Below are 27,390 nucleotides of genomic sequence, written 5' to 3' on the forward strand. Positions count from 1 at the left end.
TAATATACCAAACCCAACCTACTTCACCCGCTTCCATCTCTTCTCAGTCATGAAGTTATGACATATTCATTTAAGAAATAACTGGCCTTGTCACATATATCAAATGATCTCTTTTATGCTTATCAGGGATTTTCCTAAACATAAATGCATATCTATGGAATCAACTGGAGTGGATCTAATCATAGTGTTTAACAACCTTGGCTCTACTTTCTTATTTATTTCTTAATTTATTTGTATTCATTCTAAACTCATCCTTAGAAGAATTTAGTTTGATTGACATGGTTTTCGATATCCAATCTGATGGAGGAACTGCCTAGTTTGGCTACATAATTTGCCAAAATTGGGTCCCAGAACAAAGGTGCTTTAGGGAATTAGTCAAGTGGTTATGACTGTTTCATATGGCTTGCTTTTAGGCCTATTCATGCCCAATTTATCAATGAATGAATTGTGATGACAAAGCAATTGTCCCTCTGTATTCATGTTTTATGATCCTCATGCTTGAGCATCAGAAGCATTGAGTATGAGGAGAAATCCAGCTCAAAGAGTTAGGCCAATAAAGTTCCATTTTCTGTTGATCAGTGAATCACATTGATAAAGAACAAAAATGAGAAACTAAGTTCCTTAATTGAAATGAGGTAATCATAAAATGAGAGAAACATAACAAGGACTGACACCACAGGGAGGTATTAAAAGAAAGATACTGTGTTAATTAATGTGCACTAGTCATACAAAGGAAGAAACAATGTTAGGTACAAGAAATAACAAGGCTGCAACATGCGAAAAAAAGGTAACAACGGGCACAAGTAACTTTTCTATGATCATCTAGTTGGCTTCATGATGAAAAACCGGAATATGAAGAATCAAAGAAATGAGGAGGTGACTATGTTTAATCAACCTATCAACAAGCTCTCTGAGATTATCCATCATCAAATGCTAGTGTTGTTTAATGGAATTGATTTTCATGTAAAATAAAGTGGTTTGAAACCTGACCTTGAGTGTGTGTACTAACACAGAAGTCCAGACTGCAGGTCGAATGTGCGTATTAGCCAAGAAAATTAAGGTCAATGCTGGAACTAAAACTGCAAGCAGTGTTGGTACTTGGCAAAGTATTAATTATATATTCATTTTAGTTTTCTTTGTCTTCTGCGACATTCAAAGCAATCAGAACATGGGCTGAGAGATTTAATTCTTGAGTTGCTGACTTGGAGCTTGTTATGTGGAACTTTCAGTTCTTCCACTAGTATCTGACGAAGCTTTTCATTTTCCTCCATTAGCTCTTCAATAACTTGTTGATGCTTCAATACCTGAAAAGATAGATATCATATCCCAGTTCGCTGATACTATAACACATGATGGAAGATTAATAGAATGATGAGACATGATGGCTGACAACCGACCATATCTGCCAGAAAAGGGGGGGGGGACCATGTCCTACCACCTGGCGTATGGAACCTTCCCCAACAGGTGGGATGATGGATTCAAGGGGACACAGAAAGCATCTAACAATCTTTTTATCCTTTTCTAGGTTATCCTACAGTGTGGTGGTGATCTAAGCTACTCATTGACTTTACAGTGTGAATATTTGCTCTGATTGAGTATAAGATATTATCTGAGAAAAATGTCTGTATACAGATTGAAACATTGAACAGTGAGTATATTGATGTTCATCACTTCATCTAACTAGCCATTTTTCTGGGTAGGTTACCATCCACATTGTGTTTCAAGGGTTTAGGTAGATGTGATTAAAAAGATGTCATGTTCTAAAGAGAAAGAAACAAGTATTTTGTTCTACTTCATTTTTATCTTTTGCAACTGAGTACTACTCGGTGATATTCATCTAACTTGCTGAGTTTGAAGAAAATGTCACAAAAACCACATTGTTTTGAAGGCCTATATGTAAACAGGAAGTACTATTGATTCAAATAGACTTCAAACACTGACAAGAGGATATCAGCCAACAAAAGCTCACCATTTGAAGAACATTGTTTTCTGAACGCAAGCGCCCAGCCTACACAATAAAAAAAAATCCAGGCATAAGAATATCATCTTCTCATAGAAATAATACACCTCATGTCAACTATCGATAAGCTTTGGATAAAATGAAACATTGTTTCCCTTATTAATTTACAAACCTGTGGTACCTATACCCTGACTAGAGTGGACCAAGGGATTAAAGGGATTGCAGAATCTGTAGACAAATTAGTTTTTTTTGCAGATTTCCTTGTAAAATGCAAATATGCATCTCCAGTTAATGAAGATTCAAATTGAAACTGATTCCAAGGTGATTTATGTAATTAAGAATGTGTGACAGACCAGTATTAAGGATGTCTTAGAAACATAGTTGTCAAGGCATCACCTAGGGGTCTAGGTACCTTCGGGGTGTCGAGGCGATGCCTCACCTTACTAGATGTAGGTAAGGTGCCTTGGGTCACCTGGGCATTGCCTAGGCGTCACCTTAGATGCCTTGGTCTGTCTAGGTGGCGGGGCTGGTGCCTCATGCTGTTTTTTTTGTGTGTATGTGTTTTTTTTTTAGTTATATGTAGATTCTTTTCCTAACCTTATTATTTGACAGTGTACAGGATTATAATGCTTGCGATACATGGAATCAATGAATCTTAAACCTTGTTATACTGTTGTATCTAGTTATACAGTGACAGTTTATTGCTAATTCTCTCATAGAAACTATTCTGATCCTATGTGACATATCAAATATCATTGAACTAAATTACTGAAATATCTTCTTTGTTCAATTTATATTTAACTGCTGGTTTTTACAGTTAGTTTATTGTGAACAATCAGTCAGTCTTATAATGGATGTTAATTTATATGTGGTTCTGTTTAATTAGATGTTAATTTACTTATAATGTTTGTAATGTGTCCATACTAGATATATACGAATAGGGGAGGGACACTAGGGTGCCTTGTCGCCTAGGCGCCCCTCCACCGCCTTGGGTCGCCTTGACAACTATGCTTAGAGCAAAAAAAAAGAATAATTTTGTTTAAGGATTATTTTCATGTCAGACAAATTAATTTTCATTAAAAAAACAGAAAGAAAATGTCAGATAGATAACTGGTTTAAAGTTAAAGTACCCCAGCCCTGACAGAGATATACCTTCCTATTTTATCACACCTTTCTCTCTCAAGACTTCTCATTCCTAGCTTGCGTGATCAGAGAAAGTAATTCTATCCTAACACAGCCTGGAGCCTTGGAGAGCTGTCTTCCTTTCAACAGTTTCCCCTCACAAAAAAGAAAAGGAAGCTCACATGGTTGTTTAGACAATAAATGAAGAAGAAACCTCAAAAAGGGTTCAACAGGGATTGAAGATCCTACCCAAGGTAGCCCATTGAAAAAACACAAACTGATAAGATAAATGGGTTTCCTGCATCAGAACTACTTCTGACCAAATAAAAGTATACTCTACAGTCAAGCTATTGCAAAATCATGAACACCTCAAACATGCCCTCATCAACAATGAAAATCATGTCACCCGATTACCCCTAGCATCAAATAAAGTGATCGCCAAATGTCTATGAATGTCATCTAGCCGTTTCCAAAAGTAGATAAAATTGAAAATATATATACACAAATGCTAGACAATTTTAGGAATCTGATGTGTTAATGTTAACCTGAGGCATATGGTTCATAAGGCAAGGGGTAATTTGAGGTGACAGAAGATCGGGAGGGTATTTTGGAACATACTAAAACCCTAGGAGGGGTTTGTGAACCCTAGAATGGTGAGTGAATCGTCCTCTATGGGTGGAAGAAAACTTTGTCCTAATGGGAATGTAGTGAACAATAAGTACAGATGAAACCACAAAGTACAATATTGTTTGTGTCACATACCAATTCATTAAGCTCCACACCCTCTTTCAGAATGGGGTTCTGCAAGAAACTGCTGACAACTTTTTCTGACTGAGTGCCAAGGAATGTATCCACTGAAGCTCCTTTAGATGTAAAAGCTTCGTACTTAGTTCCCACCCTTGATAAGCCTTGAGAAGTGTGTTCCACGGTTTTTGATGCTGATTGTATGATATTTACAATTGGATTTTGTATTGAGGTCTCACCTACCATGCTCATGTTATTTTGCAAGGAACCCAGGAGGACATTCTGACCAACTTGTAAGCCAGGAACAATCCCAAACTTCAGCATCAAGCTTGCCATTGCTTCCTAGAAAAAAGGAGATTAATTACAGCTATATGAATGGAAAAGTGATGCAGGGTATGAAACAAAATGAGAGAGAATCGCATACTCCAAAACAAGATTGAATATGTTGCATAACACCAGGCTTTACAGCAAGGCCTGCCATAAATAATAAATATTTTAGCCCAATCGATAATAAACTGAAAAAGTGAATCTTATTGTATAAATCAGTGGACGTCAGAAAAGGTTACATATTGACTTTGCATCAAAAACAAAAATAAGTTGTATTGATATATGTTATAAGGATAAAAGGCATACAAAATGGGAAAAATGTCTTTCCCAACATATGAACTACACTGTACAGTATATAGGTGTAGTTTTGTTAAAGTTTGTATCATGGGGTGGTGTTCCATGGACATCCATGGAACAGTGTACCGTAGGATCATATCTAATAGCTTAGTTGTCTTTAGTTGTTATATCTCTCTCTAGTCATTTCCTTCTGATTGGACCACTGTCACCCTATGGGAATTCTTCTTCACACAGTTTCTTCCAGAGCTTTTTATAACTGCGGTTCGAACAGGCAATCCTTGGTAGCTGATATCATTTCTGATAATGATCAGGACCCTCCCCCCACTTTTCATCTTGTTTTTAATTCTGTGTGGGATGCCCTGCCTTCCATCCCTAGAAAACCCTCTGGGAGGGATAATTGTGTCTTGTGGGCCCCCGCAACCTCCAGCCTATTTAGCTCCAAAGCTGCTTGGGATCTCATTCGTGCCACAGGTCCTTTGGCTCCTTGGAGGAAGCTTCTCTGGTTCAAGCATCACATCCCCAGACACTGCTTTACAGCCTGGTGAGTCTTCGCTAATTGCCTTCCAATGCAGTCATTTCTTCGCCATAGGCACCTCTCCCTTTCCATTTGGCAAGGCATCCTCAATAAATGCTGGCCCCGTAGGCGGAGAATCCTTCCTTTTGCAAGAGAGTGGATTTGGGTTGATATGACTTTTGATGGTTCTTCAATCTATGACACTGGGAAAACTTGCCTTTTGTGATGTAATCAATCACATCTGGATGGAATGTACCATCAAGAAATGAACCTCCAACTCTCGGTCTCTTGTCAGATTTGGGGGGCCATTTCTTTCGATATTAAAACAAAGCTCTCTGCTGTCCAATTTTTTTATTTTGATACCCAAGGAACAGGCATATTGTTGTATCCTGGGGCCTTCCCATTTCCTCTCTCCAACCCCCTTCTTCCTCTGTTTGAGGTCGGGGCTGTTTGTGTATTTGTGATTTGTTTGTTTTTCTTTCCCCTTGCTGGGGTCTTTTGTAGTCCTCTTTCTTCTTGGTAATGAATTCTTTTTTTCCCCCCAAAAAAAAAGTTATTTGGTTCTATTGTTATTAGTCATATATTGTAATTACTAATTAGTCATCCACTCTTAGTAGGATCCCTACTAAGAGTCGGTAGTTTATCAATATAAAGCTATAGCTGATAACGACAGAGGCAGTTCTCTCTATCGTGTTCTGGTTCTTCTCCCTCTCTCAGTTTGATGTAGATCCCTTCATTGGGCTACAATACTGCAGGAAGAAGAAGCACCAGACTAGCAGCTGGTCCAACCGAGCCTGGGTTAGGTTGGTCCAGCCCAGCCCTTCTAGAAGACCCAAGTTGAAGACCAAAATACTGTTCACATGAACAGTGTCAGCCAATATTTGCCTTGTTTGAAAATGATTTTTAGAAGATCTTGTGGGCCCATTGGAGATATCAAGTCGAGTTTGACTGCAACACAAGCAAGAGTTGATTGGACGGCTTCTAGAAGATCTACCTTCTATTTTTATACTTTCTATTTTGAGTCTTCTAGGAGATTTCCCTCTATTTTTTGTTATTTTCTAAATTTGAGTCTTGCCTTAGGCTGCAAGTATTTAGTTTCCTTTTTATGTTTGTTCTATTTTTTAAGTTTCCTAAGTTGATGTAACAATTGCTTGGATAGCAAGCAATTCACTTTTCTATTCTCAGCAGTCAGCACTAAGGATCTATATAATGTAATGGTCCTTAGAGACCCCCGATTTAGTTGAATGAAAAAACTTGGTTTTAGCAAATTGATTGTCCTGAAAGAGGCTGAGAGACTGAGAGAGTCTAACTGGTGAGAGACCAGGGTTGAGAGAGCCACCTATCCCCATCCCCTTCTCCTACTCGATCTCCCTTCTCTCCCCTACCTTCTATTTTTGGTTTTTTGTCCTAAACTAAGCAACTGAGCTCTTTTGTGTGGAGTTGACAGTCTCCTGTAGAGCAAACACCAACCAAAACTCGAAAGAAAACAAAAACAGAGCAAGATGACATGGAGATTTAACGTGGTTCACACACCAGTATGGTGTGCTACATCCACGGGCAAAGGCGAAGATGATTTACTATGCAAATCGGAGAAAATTACAATGGAAATCTCTCAAAAACACCCAAAACGGCGCTGCTGCTCTCTCCCAAAAACTCTAAAACGAAAACCCCAAATCTCACTCATCTTTTCAATAAAAGCAGGTAAAGAACATAAACACTCCTCCATCGGATTCGGGTCGATCACGGGGCTTCGCCTCCGCACCCCCAACGAGATCAGTGATTGGCTCCGTGCTTGGGCCTATCCCTCCGCTACCATCACAGATCTCAAAAAAAGTTCCATTCGGGTAGCTACCAAAAATGTCGGAGCGGGTCATTCTTCAAAACAGGTCTAAGAATTCGAGACATACATAACATCTCCTTTGAACTTCAACTCGAGGTTATACAATTGTTGAAACCCAGTTGCTGATCTGTGAAGTCAGAGATACCTGCAGCCGGCTAGTTTCTAATTTAAAGTTGTTGATTCAACTTGTCCGGTCTCTGCAACCAGGGCCTCTTTTGAGCTGTTGTTTTGGGATTCCATTCCTGTTGGTTGAACCGTGGGTTAAAGAGAGGAAATAAAATAATTGAATGGCTTGTTATATTAATAGGTAAGCCCCTCTATTTATAATAGAGGGGAAATTACAAATAGTCTAAGCTAGGCGATGTGGGACTAAAACCCACATAGCCGACATAAGATAAATACACTTAATAACATAAAAACTACCCCAAAAGGACCAGAATACCCCCACGGTATTCTGGAGTATATATTCCAACACTTCCCCTCAAGCTGGATTATACAAAGAATTAAAGAAAGAAAATCCAACTTGAACTAAAGGAAAAAAAAACTTCATAATAATGCTAACACTCCCCCTCAAGTTGGCGCATACAAGGTACTAATGCCCAACTTGAACAAAATGGGAAAAAATAAGTTGTAGCAAAATCCAGCTTCAAGACGAATGCAGCTCCCAAATAAACCTTCAAGAACTTGAAAAAATAGATCTTCAAAACTTGGGCAGACTTGATCAGCAAACCGGGACTGGAATGTCTTCCAAAAAAGGCAGCTTTCACCAATCTTCTATTGCTGTCCAGTGATGAATCTCTAAATGATAATCTTGAAGATAAGTAACTAGGGTAGCGAGCAGATGAATCAAGCAGCAAAAAAGATCAAGCAACGGAAAAAATCAACCCAACTATAGAACCTCATATAGGCAGGCAATAACCAAACATCTTCAATATTTAATACCAATCTCCCCCTTACGGCAAACTCACCCCAATAACAAAGTAGATACCCATTGGCAATGGTGAAAACTCTGATCTTCTATGTTTTGCACCAAGTGTTCCTGCAAGTTTTGCTTTCTACAATGGCTGCAGTATACTGTACATAATCCCCCCCTCACGTGTAGTACACGTGGACATAACAGAGATGATGTACGTGATAGGGCAAAAACATAATATTCCAGAATTTTCCAAAAGGTGCCAAGGGCAATGGAAAGAGAAGAAATGGCAATTTAGAGAATACCATAAACTTCCAAAGAGGGTATGGGTATATGCCAAAGGTATGGTTTGAGAGGTGGTGAAAGGAAAAGAAGCAGTGGGATAATGAACCATGGACAAAGCAACACAGTAATTTACAACCTTCTTTCAATCGATCAAACTAATTCCAAAACACCAATCTCCAATGATCAGATCTGAATTATAAAAAAAACAGGTCTAATTTGTAGAAGGAGAAGGTACCATTCTGCATAAACTTGATCGATCTTCATACAAGGAAGTACTAGTGTGCAAAATTCCAAACTATAAACTCCCACATGCTAAATAGAACTGACAAAGATATTTGGACAACAAAGCTTGGATCAGATCTGAATTTGTGAACAATGCTAGGATCAAGCTCTCAAAGTAAGCCGGATATGAACCAGAAAAGCTTCACATAACTGAATAGGTTCATAGTTGCAACCAATAACCTGGGAACATACTGTTGTAATCCCAAATAAGCTGATCTCCAAGGTAGTAGATTCGAGTCTTCAATAATGAAAGAAATTCGATCTCCAATAGTAGGATACTCAGTCTCAATAATAGGGCAGCAGTAGTCCACATAAAGGTAGCAGTAACATGTCAACCAGTCATGCTTACAGAAGCCAATCAATAGAACCAGCAAGGTATGTAGTTGTTAGTTATATTGGGCCACAATACCGTGGGGTATTCTGGACTTTTTTCCTTTATTATTTGTTAGTTTCTTATGTGGTTTAATCCCACATTGCTTATGTAATTATTTTTACTATTTCATTATAGTTATAAATACAATGTGCTTGGGATGAACTAATCATCCAAGCATTAACCTAATTCAAATCTGTTTATACATGGTATCAGAGCAGATTTCAAACTAGGGACACCAATTTTTCTCGGTTTTTGTTCTTCTTCTTCTCTCTCGATCTTCTTCTCTTCTAGTTCTCTCCTTCTTCTCCCTTGTTCTTCATTCCCATATAGGGCAGCACTGATGAGGTAATCATGCGATCCAGTTGCTACCCCCATTACCTCATTTATGACTTATAATTCTGTTCGACAGACTCCAATCAACACTGCTGCGATATTGGTTCTTCAGTTCCTTCTTGGAGATTGCTTCTACATCAGATACAAGGGCTCCTCTCCTCTCTTTGAAGACCAGAAGCTGCTGCAGAATTGTTGTTTTATTGGTTCAGAAATTATTCCTCAAGATTGAAGACTTCCTTGAGATCAATTCCTCCATTATCAGGGTTTTTTTCAAAACCCTGACATCTATCGATCTTAGGGTTATTGCTGCCCACTGTTGCTGATTTTTTGCAGGTGTTTTCTTCACTTATAAGGGCTCCTTCGACAGCTATATCAGCTTCTACAGATCTGTTTTTGGTGTGTGAAGACCTTGAGATCGATCTCATCATTACAGGGTTTTTAAACCCTAATTCTATCGATATTGGGCTGCCGACTGTTTATTTTGGATCTGATTTTTCTCGAGATGTGTTTCTCTTATTAAGGACTTCTCTACCTCAGTTTTTCAGCCACTTTGATATTATTTATTGCAGCCTAGGCTCATCCATCGATTCCATCACTTTAGGGTTTTGTTCAAAACCCTAAAAACCATAATCGATCAAGGTTCCTTTTTGGCTGCTGGTTCTATTTGTTTGGGCCTTTACTTGAAGTTGTTTGGCCTTTCTCTACTGCCGGTATGGGTGACTACCAACTCTACTGCTACTTCTGTTCATGATGGCAATCACAAGACAGATTATCACAGCTGTCCACCTAACCCCATCAAACTGGATGGCTCAAATTACCTTCTGTGGTCCAGATCAGCCTCGTTTGCCATTGCTGGCCGTGGCCTCACTGACCATATTGATGGCACTATTGTTAAGCCTAGTGATAAAGGCCCTGATCAGACTAAGTGGCTGGCCAATAATGGTGTTCTCATGTCCTACCTCACAGGCTCTATGACTTGACTTTACAAGATAATTTTCTTCTTCTGATATCTGCCGACCAGATTTGGGCTGCTTGCAAGGAGACCTACGGACAGCTTGGCAATGATGCCCAAGTTTATGAAATTCGAAAGAAGGTCCTTCACACTACTCAGGGAGACCTTTCTGTTTCGGACTACTATGCTTCTCTCCGTAGCCTGTAGCAACAGTTGGATCATTACTCTGATTTTCACCCCTCTACAGTTGCTGATATTGCCTCTTATAAGAAACATGTGGGCAAGATCAGAGTCTATGATTTTCTAGCTGGTTTGAATATGGAGTATGATCCCATTCGTGTTCAAGTGTTGGGCCATACACCTTTTCCCACACTTGAACAATCTTATGCATTGGTTTCTTCTGAGGAGAACCGTAGGGCTGCCATGTTACATCCTCCTATTACTGACAGATCTGCTCTCAAGGCTGTTGTCCCCATCACTCCTACACCTATTGGCACTGCTTCTCTTGGTGATTCTACTACAGGGACTGTTGTTTGTGAGCACTGTCAAAAACCATATCACACCAAGGAGAGGTGCTGGAAACTTCATGGGAAACCAGCTGACTTTGAAGCAAAACGGGCTGCCAAGACCAAGACTAAGACAAAGCCCAAGGCCCATCAGACTGAGACTGTTACTACAGACCCTACTACTGACCCTGGTCTATCCCAGGATGAGCTACAGGCATTTCGACGTATGCTGAGGTCTTCTGCTGCTGCTACCTCTACTACATCAGCTACTGCCAATTCTTCCGCTCATTCAGGTTCACACTTTGCCCAATCAGGTATTCCTTTTGGCGGTCATTGTGCTTCTGTAGCCTCCCATCCTTGGATCATAGATTCTAGGGCTACAGATCATATGACCGGTTCCTCTAGTTTGTTTCATCGATACTCTCCTACTTCTGGGAAGGACAAGGTCAAAGTAGCTGATGGTTCTCTTTCCTCTATCTCTGGAAAGGGAATCATCAACTGCACTTCCTCCCTTCCATTAACTTCTGTTTTGCACATTCCTAATTTTACTACTAACCTTCTTTCCATTAGTAGTATTACTCGTGATCTTAACTGCAAAGTTACTTTCTTTCCTTCTCATTGTGTGTTTCAAGATCTGGCCTCTGGGAAGACGATTGGATTGGGTAAAGTGCACAGTGGACTGTACCTGCTTGATGATGGTCGCTTCTCTCCACCACCTAGGGGTGCAAGTTTGGCCCTGTCGGCCCGAACCCGCCCTAGCCCACCCTGAGCCCAAACAGGGTCTGGGCTGAGATATTTGGCCCTGAGGGCGGGTCAGGGCTGGAAATTTCTGGCCCTGAGTTAGGGTCGGGTCGGGTTAGGGTTGAGGCCTTGAGCTAAGCTTGGCCCGGCCCGGCCTGACCCTGATTTAAGTTATACTATAAAATATATGTTGATATAATTTATACATTATAAACTTTAAATTTCACCCACATTTTTTTATATAATATACTATATATGAAGATAATAAGTGTTATAATATAATTTATTATATTATTATTTTATGTAAAATTAATAATGTTCTTCCTAGCCCATTCCAGCCCATGCATTTCTTTTCCCCTCCCCATGATCAAGGCCAATCAAGGTCGGCCCGGCCCGACCCTGAGGGCGGGTCAGGGTTGGATTTTTTTGGCCCTGAGTTAGGGTCGGGTCGGGCCTGGGCCCAGCTAAGGGGACTTAGGGTTGGGCTACCGTACTAGAAAGCCCGGCCCAACCCGACCATGTTTCAGCCCTACCACCACCATTACCTTCTCCACTACACCAGAACTTCATGGTCTCTTCTGAACTCTACCAGTGGCACTCTAGGTTAGGTCACCCCCCTTTAGGAATTTTAGCACATTTATTTCCTAGTTTGGTCACCCTACATACTAAGGATGACTTTTTTTGTGAGGCGTGTGTTCTGGCCAAACAGACACTTTCAAATTATCCTATTTCAAATAAAAGAAGTTCTTCTTGTTTTGAGTTAGTGCATTCTGATGTTTGGGGCCCTAATCGTAAACCCTCTATTTCTGGCCATCGGTGGTTTGTCTCTTTCATTGATTGTCATTCTAGGAACACATGGGTCTATCTCTTGCACACCAAAAATCAAGTTTTTTCATGCTTTCAACACTTTCATAAAATGGTCCAAAGTCAGTTCCAGGCTACTCTCAAAATATTGAGAAGTGATAATGGAACAGAGTATAAAGAATCACAATTTCAAAAATATTTGGCTGACCATGGAATCATTCATCAGACTAGTTGTGTTGATACCCCTGCCCAGAATGGTGTGGCAGAAAGGAAAAACCGCCACTTGTTAGAAATGGCCAGAGCATTAATGTTTGCGAGGAATGTCCCATCTCAATATTGGGGGGATGCGGTTATCACGGCAGCCTATCTCATCAATAGGCTGCCATCTCGGGTACTTCACTCCCGTAGCCCCTCTGATGTTTTAATTGGTAATTCCTCCTTTACTATGCCTCCCAAGGTGTTTGGTTGTGTGTGTTATGCTCGAGATACTACATCTCCCAGCAAACTTGAACCTCGAGGACTCCATTGTATTTTCTTGGGTTATTCTCCAACCCAGAAAGGCTATAAATGTTACCATCCCCCTTCCTGCCGTACCATGGTTAGCATGGATGTTGTTTTCCATGAGTCCCTTTCTTATTATTCTTCGCCACCTCTTCAGGGGGAGAGTGCTGGCGAAGATGTAGCTTTCGAGATTCCTCTACCTGAGGAGCCTCTGGCTGCCCAGCACTCTTTACCACCCACGGCTGCTGTCCAGCCCCTTTTGGATGCTTCCCATCCACCCTTGGATGCTGCCCATCCTACTTTGGAGACCTCCCAACAACCTCTGGCTGTTCCTTCCTCACCTAATGGGAATCCTTTACAGGGGGAGACCATAGAAAACAGTGTTGTTAATATTCCTACTCAGGGGGAGCAGACTCCGGTCCAGAGAACTATTGGTGAATTTCAGAAGAGAATTGACAACTCCAACATGATCACCTATACAAGGGGAAGGTCCACAAGAGGGCAGTTGCATCCCACTATAGCACTAGTACCCATCCAATTGCCGGCTCCAGACATAGATCCTACATCTCCTGGTAATCCATCTCCTTCCGACCTACTTATTGCACTTCGCAAAGGTACTAGGACTTGCACTTTACATCCCATATCTCATTTTGTTTCGTATAACTCTCTTTCTCCCTCTTTTTGTGCATTTGTATCTTCTCTTTCCTCTGTTTCGGTTCCTAGAAATTGGCAGGAAGCATCTACAGATGGAAAGTGGAAGACAGTAATGTTGGAAGAAATGAGAGCACTACACAAAAATAATACGTGGGATCTTGTGGCTCTTCCTCCAGGGAAAAAACCAGTGGGTTGTAGATGGGTCTTCGTAGTAAAACAAAAGGTTGATGGTTCGGTGGACAGGTACAAGGCACGTTTGGTTGCAAAGGGGTTCACTCAGACTTATGGAGTTGACTATCAGGAGACCTTTGCACCAGTGGCAAAGCTCAACACTGTCAGGGTGTTATTATCTTGTGCTGCAAATCTTGGGTGGGATCTTCAGCAGTTAGATGTCAAAAATGCCTTTCTCCATGGGGAGCTTGAGGAGGAGGTATATATGGACATTCCACCTGGTTTCTCTGATGACAGGACTAAGGGCAAGGTTTGTAAATTGAAGCGTGCCCTTTATGGCTTGAAGCAGTCACCCAGGGCCTGGTTTGGCAAATTTCATAAGGCTATGATTTCAGCAAGTTACAAGCAGAGCAATGCTGATTACACTTTGTTTATCAGACGACTTGGTGACAAGGTTACTCTTCTCGTAGTCTATGTGGATGATATTGTGATCACTGGTAATGATGATGCTGCAATCAGGGATTTGAAAATTCTTCTTGGCCGTGAGTTTGAGGTCAAAGATCTTGGTCCCCTAAAATATTTTCTAGGGATAGAAGTTGCTCGATCTTCAAAGGGCATCTTTCTTTCTCAAAGAAAATATGTCCTTGATCTATTGACTGAGACAGGGCTACTTGGCTATCATCCTTCATATACTCCTATGGAAGCTACTACAAAACTTAGGGAGAAAGAGGGTGAGCCGGTTGACAAGGGTGCCTATCAGCGGTTAGTAGGCAAACTAATCTACCTTTCCCACACACGCCCTGACATTGCAGTTGCTGTGAGTTTGGTGAGTCAGTTCATGCATGATCCATATTCCTCTCATATGGATGCGGTCCGTCGTATTTTGAGGTACTTGAAGTCTACTCCAGGAAAGGGAATTCTTCTATCTGCCAATGGTCACTTAAAGGTTGAAGCCTATACTGATGCCGATTGGGCTGGTTCTCCTGACAAGAAATCTATCTCTGGCTACTGTTCCTTTGTGGGTGGAAACCTTGTCACATGGCGGAGCAAAAAGCAAAATGTTGTGGCAAGGTCTAGTGTTGAAGCCGAATTCCGCGCAATGGCACAAGGAATTTGTGAACTTCTGTGGCTTAGAGGGTTATTGCAGGATATTGGTGTTGCTGTCCATCTTCCAATGATGCTTTATTGCGGCCATTAGTATTGCTCATAACCCTATCCAGCATGATCGCACGAAACATGTAGAGGTTGACCGACATTTCATCAAGGAGAAGCTTGAAGCTGGCCTTGTTTATGTTCCCTTTGTGAAGTCTTCTGATCAGCTAGCTGATGGGTTCACTAAGGGATTGAGTAGCAAGATGTTTCATCCTATCTTAGTCAAGTTGGGCATGCATGATATATATGCTCCAACTTGAGGGGGAGTGTTAGTTATATTGGGCCAGAATACCGTGGGGGTATTCTGGACTTTTTTCCTTTATTATTTGTTAGTTTCTTATGTGGTTTAAGCCCACATTGCTTATGTAATTATTTTTACTATTTCATTATAGTTATAAATACAATGTGCTTGGGATGAACTAATCATCCAAGCATTAACCTAATTCAAATCTGTTTCTACAGTAGTAAAGCTCAACAAAACCAGCAATATAAGATAATCACTCAGCAGATCCAATAGGTAGTTGAAGCAGCCAGCCACATAAGAACAAGGAAAATAGGTTGATAATTGGAAAAATCGAGCCATAAGAATGAACCTGAATTTTTTCCAAAAATAACTGATGAATGATGCTGAAAAATGGGTTGAATACTCCTCTGATATGTATAAGACTCTCCTCAAAATATGAGCTTGATAGGAAGACCCTAACCCTAAAATCGATTGTTGTCAAGGTTTTAGAAAACCCTGAAATTGAGATCAATTTAGGGAAAGGGCGCTATAATTGCTGATGTAGACATGTAATAGATGTTGACCAAGGCTGCTAGAATGAAACCTCCAAGGTGAACAATCAATCTCTAGTAAGAGTGAGACCTGATCTTTAAAGAGGAGAGACTCCAAAAATCGCGAAGTAGAGCAGGGCAGCATTAAAGACTACACCAAAGATAAAGGACCTTCTTCAAGCCTTGAACTAATGAAGGAGAGTTCTCTTTTAATGCTAGAACCACCTCCAAAGCACTCGAACAGCAGCAAACATCCCTAGCCCAAATCGATTTTTATTAGGGTTTTGGAAAACCCTGAAAAGAAGAGATCGATTGGGGTAGGGGTCTTCAAAAAACTTGGATAGGTGCAATATTGAGGTCGATTGGTCTTTGAAGTGGGAGTAATCAGCCCTCCAAAAATTAGCAAAAACTGAAACCTGAAAGTCAGGGTTTTTGGCAGATAACCAAATTAGCAGGTTAAGGAATTTTTGCTGTAGAAACAAATCTAACCATTAGAAAGGGTCCAAACTTAAGTCGAGTAGGGCTTGTAGTAATAGAGAATCACCCCCAAAACATCAGCTGCATCTGAAAAAGGAAACACCAAAATCAATTGGAGTCAGGGTTTTGAAAAACCCTGACAAGTTGATATCGATTAGGGTATGGTGGCTGGAATTAATTAAAGCTTGGAGAAAAAGGAAATAGGGAATGAGGATAATGGAATAGGGTAGAAAGGGGCTGGAGAAGGGTGCATAGGGAGCTCCAATGGTGGAAGGTCAGCCTTCAATAGTAATAGGAAGTCGATCTCCAAAAAATTCTGGAAAACCCCAAATCGCAAAGATGATTCCAGCAGTATTTTACTATAAAAAAAGTAGATAGAATGGAGGAGGGCAGCAACTAAATCATTGGTCAGGGATTTTACCTCATTAGTGCTGCCCCCTTACAAGGAGAAGAAGAAGAAAACCAGAGAAAGAGAAGCTGAGAGAGAGAGAGAGAAGGAGAGGTCGATTGGAGAGATGGAGTAGGGTTTTTTCTCTTTTTCTAACCGAGATCAGACCAGCTCTGATATCATGTTGGTTGAACCATGGGTTAAAGAGAGGAAATAAAATAATTGAATGGCTTGTTATATTGATAGGTAAGCCCCTCTATTATAAATAGAGGGGAAATTACAAATAGTCTAAGCTAGGTGATGTGGGACTAAAACCCACATAGCCGACATAAGCTAAATACACTTAATAACATAAAAACTACCCCAAAAGGACCAGAATACCCCCACGGTATTCTGGAGTACATATTCCAACAATTCCCCTGTACCAGAGCTCCCTTTGATCCTTAAGAGGGCCTGATCTAAGGCCTGTTTTCGAAAAATCTGAAATAGTTCAGCACCTGCGGGTCTCTATTTCTTCAAGTTATTGCTGCAATTTCAATTCATTATAACTCAGCAGCCTTCGATCCATCAAGGCTCATATTTGGAGGGATTTACTGGAACCTCTACAGCTTCCTTCAATCCAAATTTGACATCAAACTACTGTCTGATTTTCCTGGAACTGTTCTATATTGGTGTTTACATTCTAATTCTGATTTTCTAGCCTAGAATGGCTTTTAGTTAGGATTTGTTGCTGCATGCCTTTGTATTGTGGGGATTATTTTAGGGTTAGTTTATTCGTAGATTAACCTTACATTACAGTTTCTTCTCTCTTCACTTCATCTTCTTCTTGTCTCCATTGCTGGTTCTCTAATCTCCAATATTATCACATGGTATCAGAGCTTTGTTAGCTTCACCTTCTCTCTCAATAAATTTTTGGTTTGGTTGTCCAAAAAGGATCCTCATCCTTGGTTTGCAGCAACTTAAGCTGACTTACCTAGTACATGAAACCCTAGTTTGAGTATATGGAAATAAACTAGGGTTTCCCTTCTATATACTACAAGAAACAGTGATTCAATAGGCTCATCTACTTACAAGTATCATAATCCCTCTTCATAGCTGCTGGTGGCACTCTGTTTTCTGGGCATATTTGGCAGAATTTTGATGTGATCAGATCTTTGCATCTAACCAGCAGATTGTTCAGAAATTTTAGGTCATTATTGAACCTTCTAGTAAGAGCCTTTGACCCTTACTTGATGCTAATCTCAGCCTCCTAACTATTGCAGAATATCTTTGTTTTTTTTTAATGTTTTTTTTGTTGATTGAGATTCTCTTGGCCTGAGAATCCAGCCATTAACTGAAGCTGATATTCTGGGAATTATTTCTCCTATCAAAGAGGCCTCTTCAATTCTGGTTTGGTGTTAATCAGACACCTTGTTCATCTGATTCTGAAATCACCCAAAAAATCTGGGTGTGATTTCAGAATTGATCTTCACTACTGCTGATTTCTATATCTTCATCGGAACAGATTGATATTGTGGGATTTTTATCCCCTTATTACCTACTATATATTACTTGATTTCGGGTTACATCAGACAATGTTCTTCTGGAATTCTGTTGCCGATCGTTTCTGTCCAGATTTTGACTTTATTGGTGGCTGGTAGATTGTGTGGTGCTATATCTCAAAGGTTATTTCATTAGTACTTTGCTTCTTCTTACATCTGCTTATATCTAGTTGATATCGTTCATCTGTCGTGGCTGATTCAAAAACCGCAGCGGAGTCCAAATCACATCTATCAAACTTAGTGGTGCATCCAATCATCTTCTATGGACACAGGCGGTTAGAGTTTATATCACCACCAAGCGGAAAATGGATTTTTTGACTAAACCACCACCTGTTATCACTCCTACTGAGTATCCTGAATGGACAGCGGACAATACCACAGTATATTTCTGGCTGTGGAATAGTATAGAGCCTTCTGTGGCTGCCAATGTTATGTTTTATACCATAGCCTAGGGTGTCTGGAATGATCTCAAAGAGAGTTTCTCTCAAGACAAAAACATGTCCAAGGTATTTGGTTTATATGAGAAGTTTATCTCTTTCAGGCAGAATGGAAAATCTGTTAGCAACTACTACAGTTCCTTAAAGGGCATGTGGGAGGAACTCAACATATATCAACCTTTGTCCACTGATATTGAAGTTCTGAAATCTCAACATGCTGAATTTCAGGTGCTAAATTTTTGTTTGGTTTAGACTCTGATCTTCAACCAGTCAAAACCCAAATACTTGCAGGCAAAAAGATACCATCAATAAATGAAGCTTTTTGTCGGATTCAACGTATTGTGTCTCCCTTCTTTGCAAAATCTAACTCCACATACTCTAAAGATAATTCAGCTCTTGTTTCAAACAATGGCGGTTGTGACCGTCGTACTGGTTTTCCTGGTAGAGGTCATGGTTCATGGGGAGGCAGAGGTCGTGGTGGTGGTCGAGGCAAAGGACAGCCACCGGATCAAATCATGTGTCAGTGTACACATTGTGGGATGCAGAATCATACTCGATACATGCTGGGAAAAGCATCTGCTAACATTGTCACTTCTGATTAGGGTCCTACAGTGGTGTCACCTTCTGATGCCAACGTTGCTTCTATATCTAGAGGTAGTCAACATGCTTCTCCATTAAGAGATGAATTAAATCAGTTACTAAAACGGATTCAACAAATTGAGACATCTGCATCTAAATCTACATCTACTGCTACTATTGCAATCAACATGTCTCTTCATTAAGAGATGAATTAAATCAGTTAAGAAAAATCGAGACATCTGTATCTACATCTACATCTACATCAACTGCTACTATTGCTTACTTAGGTACTGACACATTCCTTGCCTCATCTTCCTCCACACCATGGGTCATTGACTCACGTGCCTCTTCTCATATGACTGGTAAGTCCCATGTCCTTTCTTCTTTTCAGAAAATTAAATACCCACCTGAAGTCATACTCATTGATGGCTCCTCTACTCAAGTTTCCGCTTCTGGTTGTGTCTCATTACCTTCTTTTTTTATGTTAAATTATGCTCTTCATATTCTTAACTTAGCTTTATATCTTCTTTCTGTTAGTCAATTGATGAAATCATTAAATTGCTCAGTCACCTTTTATCCTACTTGTATTTTTCAGGATTTCCAAACAAGGACGACGAACAGTGGAGGGCGTGAGAAGGATGGCATCTATTATTTTGACGGAACCACTACTACAGTTGCTTCTGCTACCTCGAGTGTGTTTTCTCCTCCTCAGTGGCATTACCCATTGGGACACCTTTCTCTTTCTAAGCTCTAGCAACCAAATTACAAGAATATCTTTTGTCTTGAGTGTGAAGCCTGTGAGCTTAGAAAGCATTATCGTACCTCATTCTCGTCTGTTAGGCAATCATGGGCTCATCTTCATGGTCGCTCATGGGAAACCAATAAAAAGGAATTATGGGTTTGGTATAAAAATTTAACAAACCCTTCTCTTTTCTTGTCCCATAAAAATTAGGGTTTAACAAGAAAAGAAAAGATCATCTCTTTTCCATCTCATGGAAAGAGGAAACCATCCCATACCTGAATAAACAGCAGAAAGAGATCGATTCGGGTGTTCTTTCGCATCCCATGAATATCAAATAAAAGAAACTAAATGCATAATTAAAAACATCAAAATTCGCTAACCTGGAGAGCCTCAAGTGTTGCTCCTCCTCCAGATAATGGTTCTTCTCCCAACGAGCACTTCAAGAAACCCTTTCTTAAATCTTCTTGATGCAACCAAAGATTCCCAAGTCAAACAACCAGCTTCTCCGAAAACCAGAAAGATCCAATCTTTCACAAACACCAGGGTTTTCCAAAACCCTAATTGGCTCTCCACTCAAAGAGGACAAGAGCACAAGAGAGAAGAGAGGAGAGAGAAAATTCGTGTGGAGGGGGGAGGCTGGAAAATTCGGCCAAGCATAGGCAGCCGTCCCACCCTCCTTGTGTTTATATAGTCTGACACTTTCTCTCCTCTTAATTTGACTTGAAACTAATGGGCTTTCATGACGGGCTTCTAATTGGTGAAGAAGAAGAATCTAAAAGGGAAATAAAACAATTAATAGATTTAATTTTAATGGGCTTTTAATTAAATGCATCAAACTCATTTAAAATTAAATAGATCAATTATTAATTAGCAAATCCCAGAAATACCCCGCATAATAACAACTTATTATGCTCCAACACTCCACTAAACAACATCATCGTTATGGAATCTAGGGCATATATCTCAATATTGCAAAACCCCGTTCCATAGTACATGTCTATATTAGTATTTTGTGTACGTGATCGGAATTTGCAAAACACGATTAAATTCTTTAATCAAATACATAAAAAAAATTTATCATTTTATATGAAAATAAGTTTTGCAAACCATTTCTAAAACGGTACAGGATCCTGATTCTCATTCGACCATCCAGAGACAAACTATCCTTGATGTTCCCCAATCGAGCAGTGGAGACCATGTTGAGTAACTCTTTCACTCACAAAATGTTCCCGCATTCCCAAAACACCGGCTTCGGTTCTCTTGAACTTTAGTCATTGACAAACCACGAATGCGTTCTCATTTTGCAGTGACAAGGCCCTCTCAGGTACATCCAGTAGTGATACATGAGGGAATGAAAAAAAAAAGATTCTTCGCCAATACACATTAATACGTTTACTCACATTTGTACCCTGACATTACCATGTCTAGGCATACCCAATGTGACAACCACATGATAAGGGTGTCCAGCCCAAACCCTAGTCGTGACTACCATTTTAAGTTTAAACTTATAGACATACATTGCTCAAAAAGTTTATATCTCATGTGATAATATTAAACCAAAATGTATAAAAGGTTCAATATAAAGTAAACCGAGTTTGATGGACATACATATCCAATACTATGATGCTCCATGTTAATGTAAGACTATATTAGGGTTAACCTAGCCCCAAATAAACCCACAAACTCATGGCAGTTAATCAAAAATAACCCTAACAGCAGGGTACAAGCAAGGGCTGAAAGTCAGATGTAAGGCCTAGGTTGTAATCCAAAATCCAGCCACTCAATAGGGTTGATAGCAAGGTTGAGTGCAGGTCCTAGGGTATTCAGCAAAACCCTCTAAACTGGGACAGAATAGGATGTCCAGATCACAAGTTATCAACAGGCCACAAGATTAGAAAGAACTCAGTGGATAAAAACCAAACTAGCAATGGGAAGACACCTAAACTTGGATCAAGTGGAGCAGGGACAGAGGGAATCTCTGCTGAAAATTTCAACCAATTTCAATGGCTAACTTGTGAGATGTGAAGGAGTTTCCAAATTCATAGGCTAGGGACTAAAGGCCAAACCAGTGAGAAACTGGGCTTCAAGTCAAGGATCGAATGTAGCCTTTGATGGCGTGATTCAGCCTTCCAAATATCAATTGATTTCAGTGGTTGGTTGGGGATATATCCCAGCCTAAAATCTGCAGCAAAACCTGGGCAGAACAGCAGAGCCGCAAAGTATTCAAAGTCTCCCTTCGAATTGATGCAACAGCAGCAGTTCTGGTCTTGTTTGAGACTTGATTCTGATCTTCCAGAGGTCTTCACAGCACTTGAAGAAATCTTAGAATGACAGCAGCAGTAAGAGAAATCGAGCAGGCAAGGAAAAGAGGAGAAGGGAGAAGAAGATAGTAGAAAAAGGGGGTAGGAGAATGGCTTTCTCAGCATGGGTCTCTCACCCACAGCTATCCCTGCTGTTGAAATAAGGATAATATCCCATAACCAATGGCTAGCATAACCTGAAATTCTATTCTTCAAAATCTGTTTCTTCCTTACAATAGGGGACCTATTAATAGCTTAGGCAAACTTACAATAAAAATAGAAACTAATTGAAAATAGAAAGTAGGGAAATTGAAACTACCTAAAATTAGAAACTACTAAGGCTTTATAGTTCAGCCAACATGCAAGAAACAGAATTAGAAACTAGTAAATTTAGTAACTACTAAAGGTTGCAATCATGAAAATAGAAACTAAGGTGCAGCAATCCTAGTTGACTGGTCAAGGGAAAAGTCTGTCAAAATCATGGAGCATCTTCAGGCAGCTTCTAGGAGCACTGCTGGGCTGGCTCGAGTTGGTCCATTTCTGGCCCAAAAGGACCTGATTCGAAGGGCCAGCTGGGTCTCGTTCTTCTGCTTCTTCTGGCCAGGATCTACATCACACGTATTTCTTCTTTGTTTTCCTTAGTTCACTCTTATGTATGGAGACCATGTCATGTCAAGAGTCAATTAGGTTTTGTTTATTTTGCTACCTTTGTTGATGATCACTCTTGGATGACGTGGTTATATTTGTTAAAGGATTGTTTTGAATTTTTATTTACTTTAAACAGTTTTATTCTGAAATAAAGTCTCAATTTGGTGTGTCAATTAAAGTTTTTCGCTCAGATAATGCTTTAAAATATACTCAACGTGAAATATCTAACTTCTGTTATGATCATGGAATGATACATCAAACTAGTTGCACTTATACTGCCCAACAGAATGGTGTAGCTGAGCGGAAATATGGAACATGCTAGAAGTTACTCGTGTGTATCGTGGGGTGGTGTTCCATGGACATCCATGGAAACAGTGTACCGTAGGATCATATCTAATATCTTGGTTGTTTTTAGTTGTTATTCTCTCTCTTTAGTTGTTTCCTTTTGTAATTAGATTTAGGAAGTTATTTGGTTCTATTGTTATTAGTCGTACATTGTAGTTAATCAGCCACTCTTAGTCTTAGTAGGATCCCTAATAAGAGTCTGTAGTTTATCAATATGAAGCTATAGCTAGTAATGATAAAGCCAATTCTCTCTATCGTGTTCTGGCTCTTTTCCCTCTCTCGGTTTCTTCTTTCTTCATTTCATCTTCTTCTTCTCTCCATTGCTGGTTCTCTAATCTCTGACGTTATGACAATTTTCATTGGGGTAGTTAAAGCAGACTACAATTGTGTAAAGAGACCAGGCAGGAGCAAATCTCAAGTCTACCCTCTAAAGGCATGCTATTTGTTCCACAATAGGGGCACTTCATTGTACAAAATGTTGACAAGTCAGACATGATCATCACCTCTATTGGGGAAAACTTTATAGATGCTCATCTTTACTGCTTCAACAATTATTTGGAAAACAGTCATAAAAATAATGAGACAGCTATTTTCTCCTTTAGCAGTACAAAAGGATGTTATCAAGTGTACATTTGCATAGATCATCGACTTCAAACACAAAAAAATGGTGCACCTGCCTCCAAGCATGATAAGAGCACTGCTTTTGCTAGATCATTCTTGATTTCTAACCAGAAGGTATCTGGATTTCCTCAATTTTATATTTTTACAATGAAATAAAAATGCTAGCTTTTCGTTTCAACACAGCTGTTAAAGTTCAAGGACAAACAGTATTTAGTTCTAATTCTCAACTCAGAAGTAAAAAACAGAACATACCAACTCCAAAGCCATGACCAAAACCAACTCCACAACCAATACCAGCTTCAATATTCTTTGCTCCCAACCTTCTCAACTAAAAAGATAGAAGGAGCACCATTAGACCCTTTTAGTCATACAAGACTTAAAAGAATACAAAAACAGAAAAAGAAAACACAGATTTGACTTACAGTGCTATTGACATGGCTCCCGACACCAGACAAAGCATCTGTTGCACCTCTGGTGGCACTCATAACTTGCTGCAATGCAGGAATTGCACCTGCATCAGATCAATTCCAAATTTAGTTGGCAACTGAAATAACCATGAAAAACACTAGCCAGAAACTTTGTTCAGTGACAGCATGTCATTTATCAATTAAGGCTACTCAGCCAATTTCATCCAACCAAATAAAGAGATTCTTGGGTTATGACAAGAACATAAAAGAGATGTTTATTCTTTTGTCTCTCTATCCTTCTATAAGGTGCAATGGAAAATTTAGGGGCCTACTAGCAGTCTACAGTGCAGTAATCACAGACAATGATTTTTACCAAAAAAAATTAGCAGAAACTGGAATAATAGATTCCAGACCATTAAGAAAACATAAAAATGAGTGGTACAGATAGGATTTTGAATATTGAAAAATAAAAATAAAAGGAATATGAATCAGGAAGGCATTGTGGCCAATCTAGGTCTCACAAATATTCAACTTGCCTTAAGAACACCCAGCTGTGTTTTATCACGCCAAAAAGAAATTTCCAAGCAAAATATTTGACAAAAAATGAATCATGTCAGTCAAATCAATAGAATTGGTTGATAAGGCTATGCTATGAATGACAGGAAGTGCTTGAAATGAAACAATAAGTATCACTTATTGACATAGAGATGTTGACAAAAGCCATAGGATTCCTCTATTTAGTAGAAACCATGGTACAAAATTTCGCGAAATTTCGCCAATATATCGGTGAATTTTGGAAATTTCAGTAGTGCCGAGACGAAATGTGAAAACGAAACAAAAAAAAGTACATATTTCGACAATATTTCAGGACATTTCGGAACATTTGGGTATGTCACCGAAATATGGTATATGCCACTTAAAGGGTCAAGTGACCCATGCTATAAATACCATATCTCGCAAGTCTCGGTCGAAATTTCGACCGAGACCTGCAGAGACCTCCATAACTCTATTTTGCTTCTGTTTTTGCTTTCTTCCACTCTTCCAACTTGGATCCAAGCATTGTTCTTCTTCATTTCCGATGGATTGTCACCGGAAACACGTCAGAGCTTCATCCAAGCTCATCCTCCAAGGATTTTTCACTTCTTATGAGTTTTAATTCATTTGTTTAAATTTCTTTTATGTCTTTGACTGCCTTATCAATGTGTATTTAACTATTTATACATTAGGGTCAGCGACCGTATATTGTCAATCAAGGGTGCAAGCCCAAAACACCACTTTGAGGTCATTTTTTTGCAATATGAAGGTTTAAATGTGTTTATTTAGCTTAAATAAGGGTGTCCATGAAGTATCAGGCCTAGATTTGGCCACAAACCCACCGAGATGGACTGCCGAAATATTGCAGAAAAAATGCAATATTTCGGCGAAATTTTGACATATCTCGGTAGGCCTGAGATACCGATATATCGCGATATTTTATACCTTGGTAGAAACTACATGAACTCTCTGTCATTCATGCACAGTTTCAAAAATGAGGAATGACATACAATCGCAACAATCTATACATGATGCTCTGGCGTTACACAAATAAATATAATTAAAAATATATATAATTATAGGTCTGATATTCATATGTTAGAAAATTAAATCTTTAGTAATATTTTTCATTCTTTAAGTACAGAACTATTAAATTACGATGAATAAATAAGCAATGACCACAAATCAACCATTACTATCAATAAAATTGAGGGTAGGATTTTTTTTTTTTTTTTTTTTTTTTTTTTTTTTTGGGGGGGGGGGGGTTTGCATGGTTTAAAGAATTGGAATCGCAACTGGCTGACTCTGATTCCAATTAATGCCGAATCCTACAGCCTATTTGAAATTGGCCATGAATGCTCTTTGATCTTCATTTTTTACTATTTTCCCCTTCTTTTAGTCAGTAAGATAGCAGAAAATCAATGAACCTTGCCTATTGTAGCTAAAATGTAGAAGACTCCTGAATAAAAAAAATTCAAAACTCAAACATTTGTGACAATTTTTGCTTCTTCTTCCCAAGACAGTTTCTTAGGGTTTTGGAAGATGTCAAATGATTCCACTCCAATTCAAATAGAAATCGGTGGCAACTTATCACGTGTCAGGTTGCGACTTATAAAAATGGGGGGCTCAGAACCCTACATCTGCTTAATATCAAAACACTGGGTTAAAAGGTCCAATGTAGCACCCAGAGCAACTATTTGAGCCTCAATAGCACCACTTGGTTATAAATGATTGACTACATGAACATGTTCAAACTTTGATCCATCAAAAAGAAGAGAATTACATGAAGCTGATCTCAAACAAATACTTTTTGGTGAAATTTAAAAACATATTTCTTGTGACCGAAAAACAATATACAGATAACAATGCCATGCTGTTGAGAAATGAGTTCGGATATCATCATCCCTTCTGAGAGGTAAATGAGAATATACATTGTCATACCCCTGGTGGCACACTATATGTATGTATAAATGTTTCTAAGAGTTATTCGAATGTACATAATGAACGAGTGGTTCATTATATACTATCTGATATTCTTACTCCTCCTCAGATAAATCAGTAAAACTCAATTTAATTATACACGGAAATCCTCAAAAGAAAGAAACTTAAAAGACAGAAACAAGAGAAGAGTTTACATGGGCTGGAACCGCTTGATTTATGTTTATTTTCACCATCTGGGTCACCGAGAAATCCCCGGAAGTTCATGTTTAGAGACACTTTAGATTTAGTTTTGGAGGAGGAAGGAAAGAATTACCCAAGTTTAAAGGGCGTCCGACGCCGATGCCAACACCACAACCGATGCCAAAGCCAGTGAAAACTTGGCCCACCTTCAAAGCGAACGGATTCTCTACTTGAATTGCAAGCTTACCAGGCGGTCTACCACTTTTACTTTTCTCCATTCACAAAAGGTAAGATTGTCTCGGCCACTGTTGGCCTCTCTCTCTCCCTCTCTCGCGGCGGCAAAGCAAAAGGAAACACTGACACTGGAGAATAGAGTCAGTGCGGCTTTTTACAAATTACGACATTCCAATTTCAATCCCCTGAGTAGCTGAACTTTTGTTTTTCCCGACCCGACGACCCCTCACTCCACACTGAAACTCAAAACCGAGCACCTGAACCTGCCCTCGTTGTCCTCTTCACCATCGGACTTCCTCTTGCATCAAATCGCACCCCGAGGATGCGACTTCAGTTTGAACATGAACATTCCCAAAAGTCCATAAAGACTGATTTAACTAAATTTGTATCCCTCTGGTGCGACTTTTGAAAGTTAAGAGAACCCAAAATGAATGAATATTAAGGCAAAAAGTAATATGGACGGGATCTTTATCCTCTCGGGTCCCCTGTCCAGTGCATTTCGTCCGGTTAATCTCATAGGATCAGAAATGACCAACTTACCCCCTGCCTGAACACACTGTCTGGGTGAGATCCACCCCCCCTCTTATTAGAGGTACTAGGAGACTGTACCGGCCAGAGAACCTAAGAGAATAATTTTCTATATGGATGTGGACCATTGGTTTTATGGGCATCTGATGGGGTATAAATGCCCTATGGAAATGACCAAAAACATTTGATATATCGTTGATGCCCCTCCCTTTCCCATACACGAACCCCTTCCCCCAATGACTA

At 39.6% G+C, this 27,390-nt stretch overlaps 1 protein-coding gene across 2 annotated transcripts; it reads right to left on the reverse strand.

The window, feature by feature from the left end:
* Positions 1 to 985: 985 nt before the first annotated feature.
* Positions 986 to 26,698, reverse strand: LOC122660935. 2 transcript variants are annotated; one of them, XR_006332808.1, is made up of 9 exons: positions 26,519 to 26,698; positions 23,746 to 23,834; positions 23,576 to 23,651; positions 4,251 to 4,300; positions 3,884 to 4,168; positions 3,845 to 3,853; positions 3,297 to 3,359; positions 1,970 to 2,008; positions 1,130 to 1,304 (listed from the first exon to the last, which is right to left on the reverse strand). XR_006332808.1 is itself a non-coding variant. In XM_043856196.1 (8 exons), the coding sequence occupies exons 1-8, from the start codon at positions 26,661 to 26,663 to the stop codon at positions 1,122 to 1,124; spliced, it is 876 nt and encodes a 291-aa protein (XP_043712131.1). In that variant the 5' UTR covers positions 26,664 to 26,698; the 3' UTR covers positions 986 to 1,121. The 2 variants fall into 2 exon arrangements, 1 of the variants encoding a protein (XP_043712131.1); XM_043856196.1 differs by lacking the exon at positions 3,297 to 3,359 and having other exon boundaries at positions 986 to 1,304.
* Between the last annotated feature and the right edge of the window lie 692 nt (positions 26,699 to 27,390).

The sequence above is a fragment of the Telopea speciosissima genome, chromosome 1, assembly GCF_018873765.1.
Source record: "Telopea speciosissima isolate NSW1024214 ecotype Mountain lineage chromosome 1, Tspe_v1, whole genome shotgun sequence".
Taxonomy (NCBI): Eukaryota; Viridiplantae; Streptophyta; class Magnoliopsida; order Proteales; family Proteaceae; genus Telopea; species Telopea speciosissima.

Coding starts and splice junctions, on each gene's coding strand:
- LOC122660935 (XM_043856196.1), bottom strand. CDS start 26,663: ATGGAGAAAAGTAAAAGTGGTAGACCGCCTGGTAAGCTTGCAATTCAA. Junction 4,301..23,575: donor TGGTCATGGCTTTGGAGTTG/GTATGTTCTGTT, acceptor TATTTATGGCAG/GCCTTGCTGTAAAGCCTGGT. Junction 1,305..1,969: donor AAAACAATGTTCTTCAAATG/GTGAGCTTTTGT, acceptor CTATCTTTTCAG/GTATTGAAGCATCAACAAGT.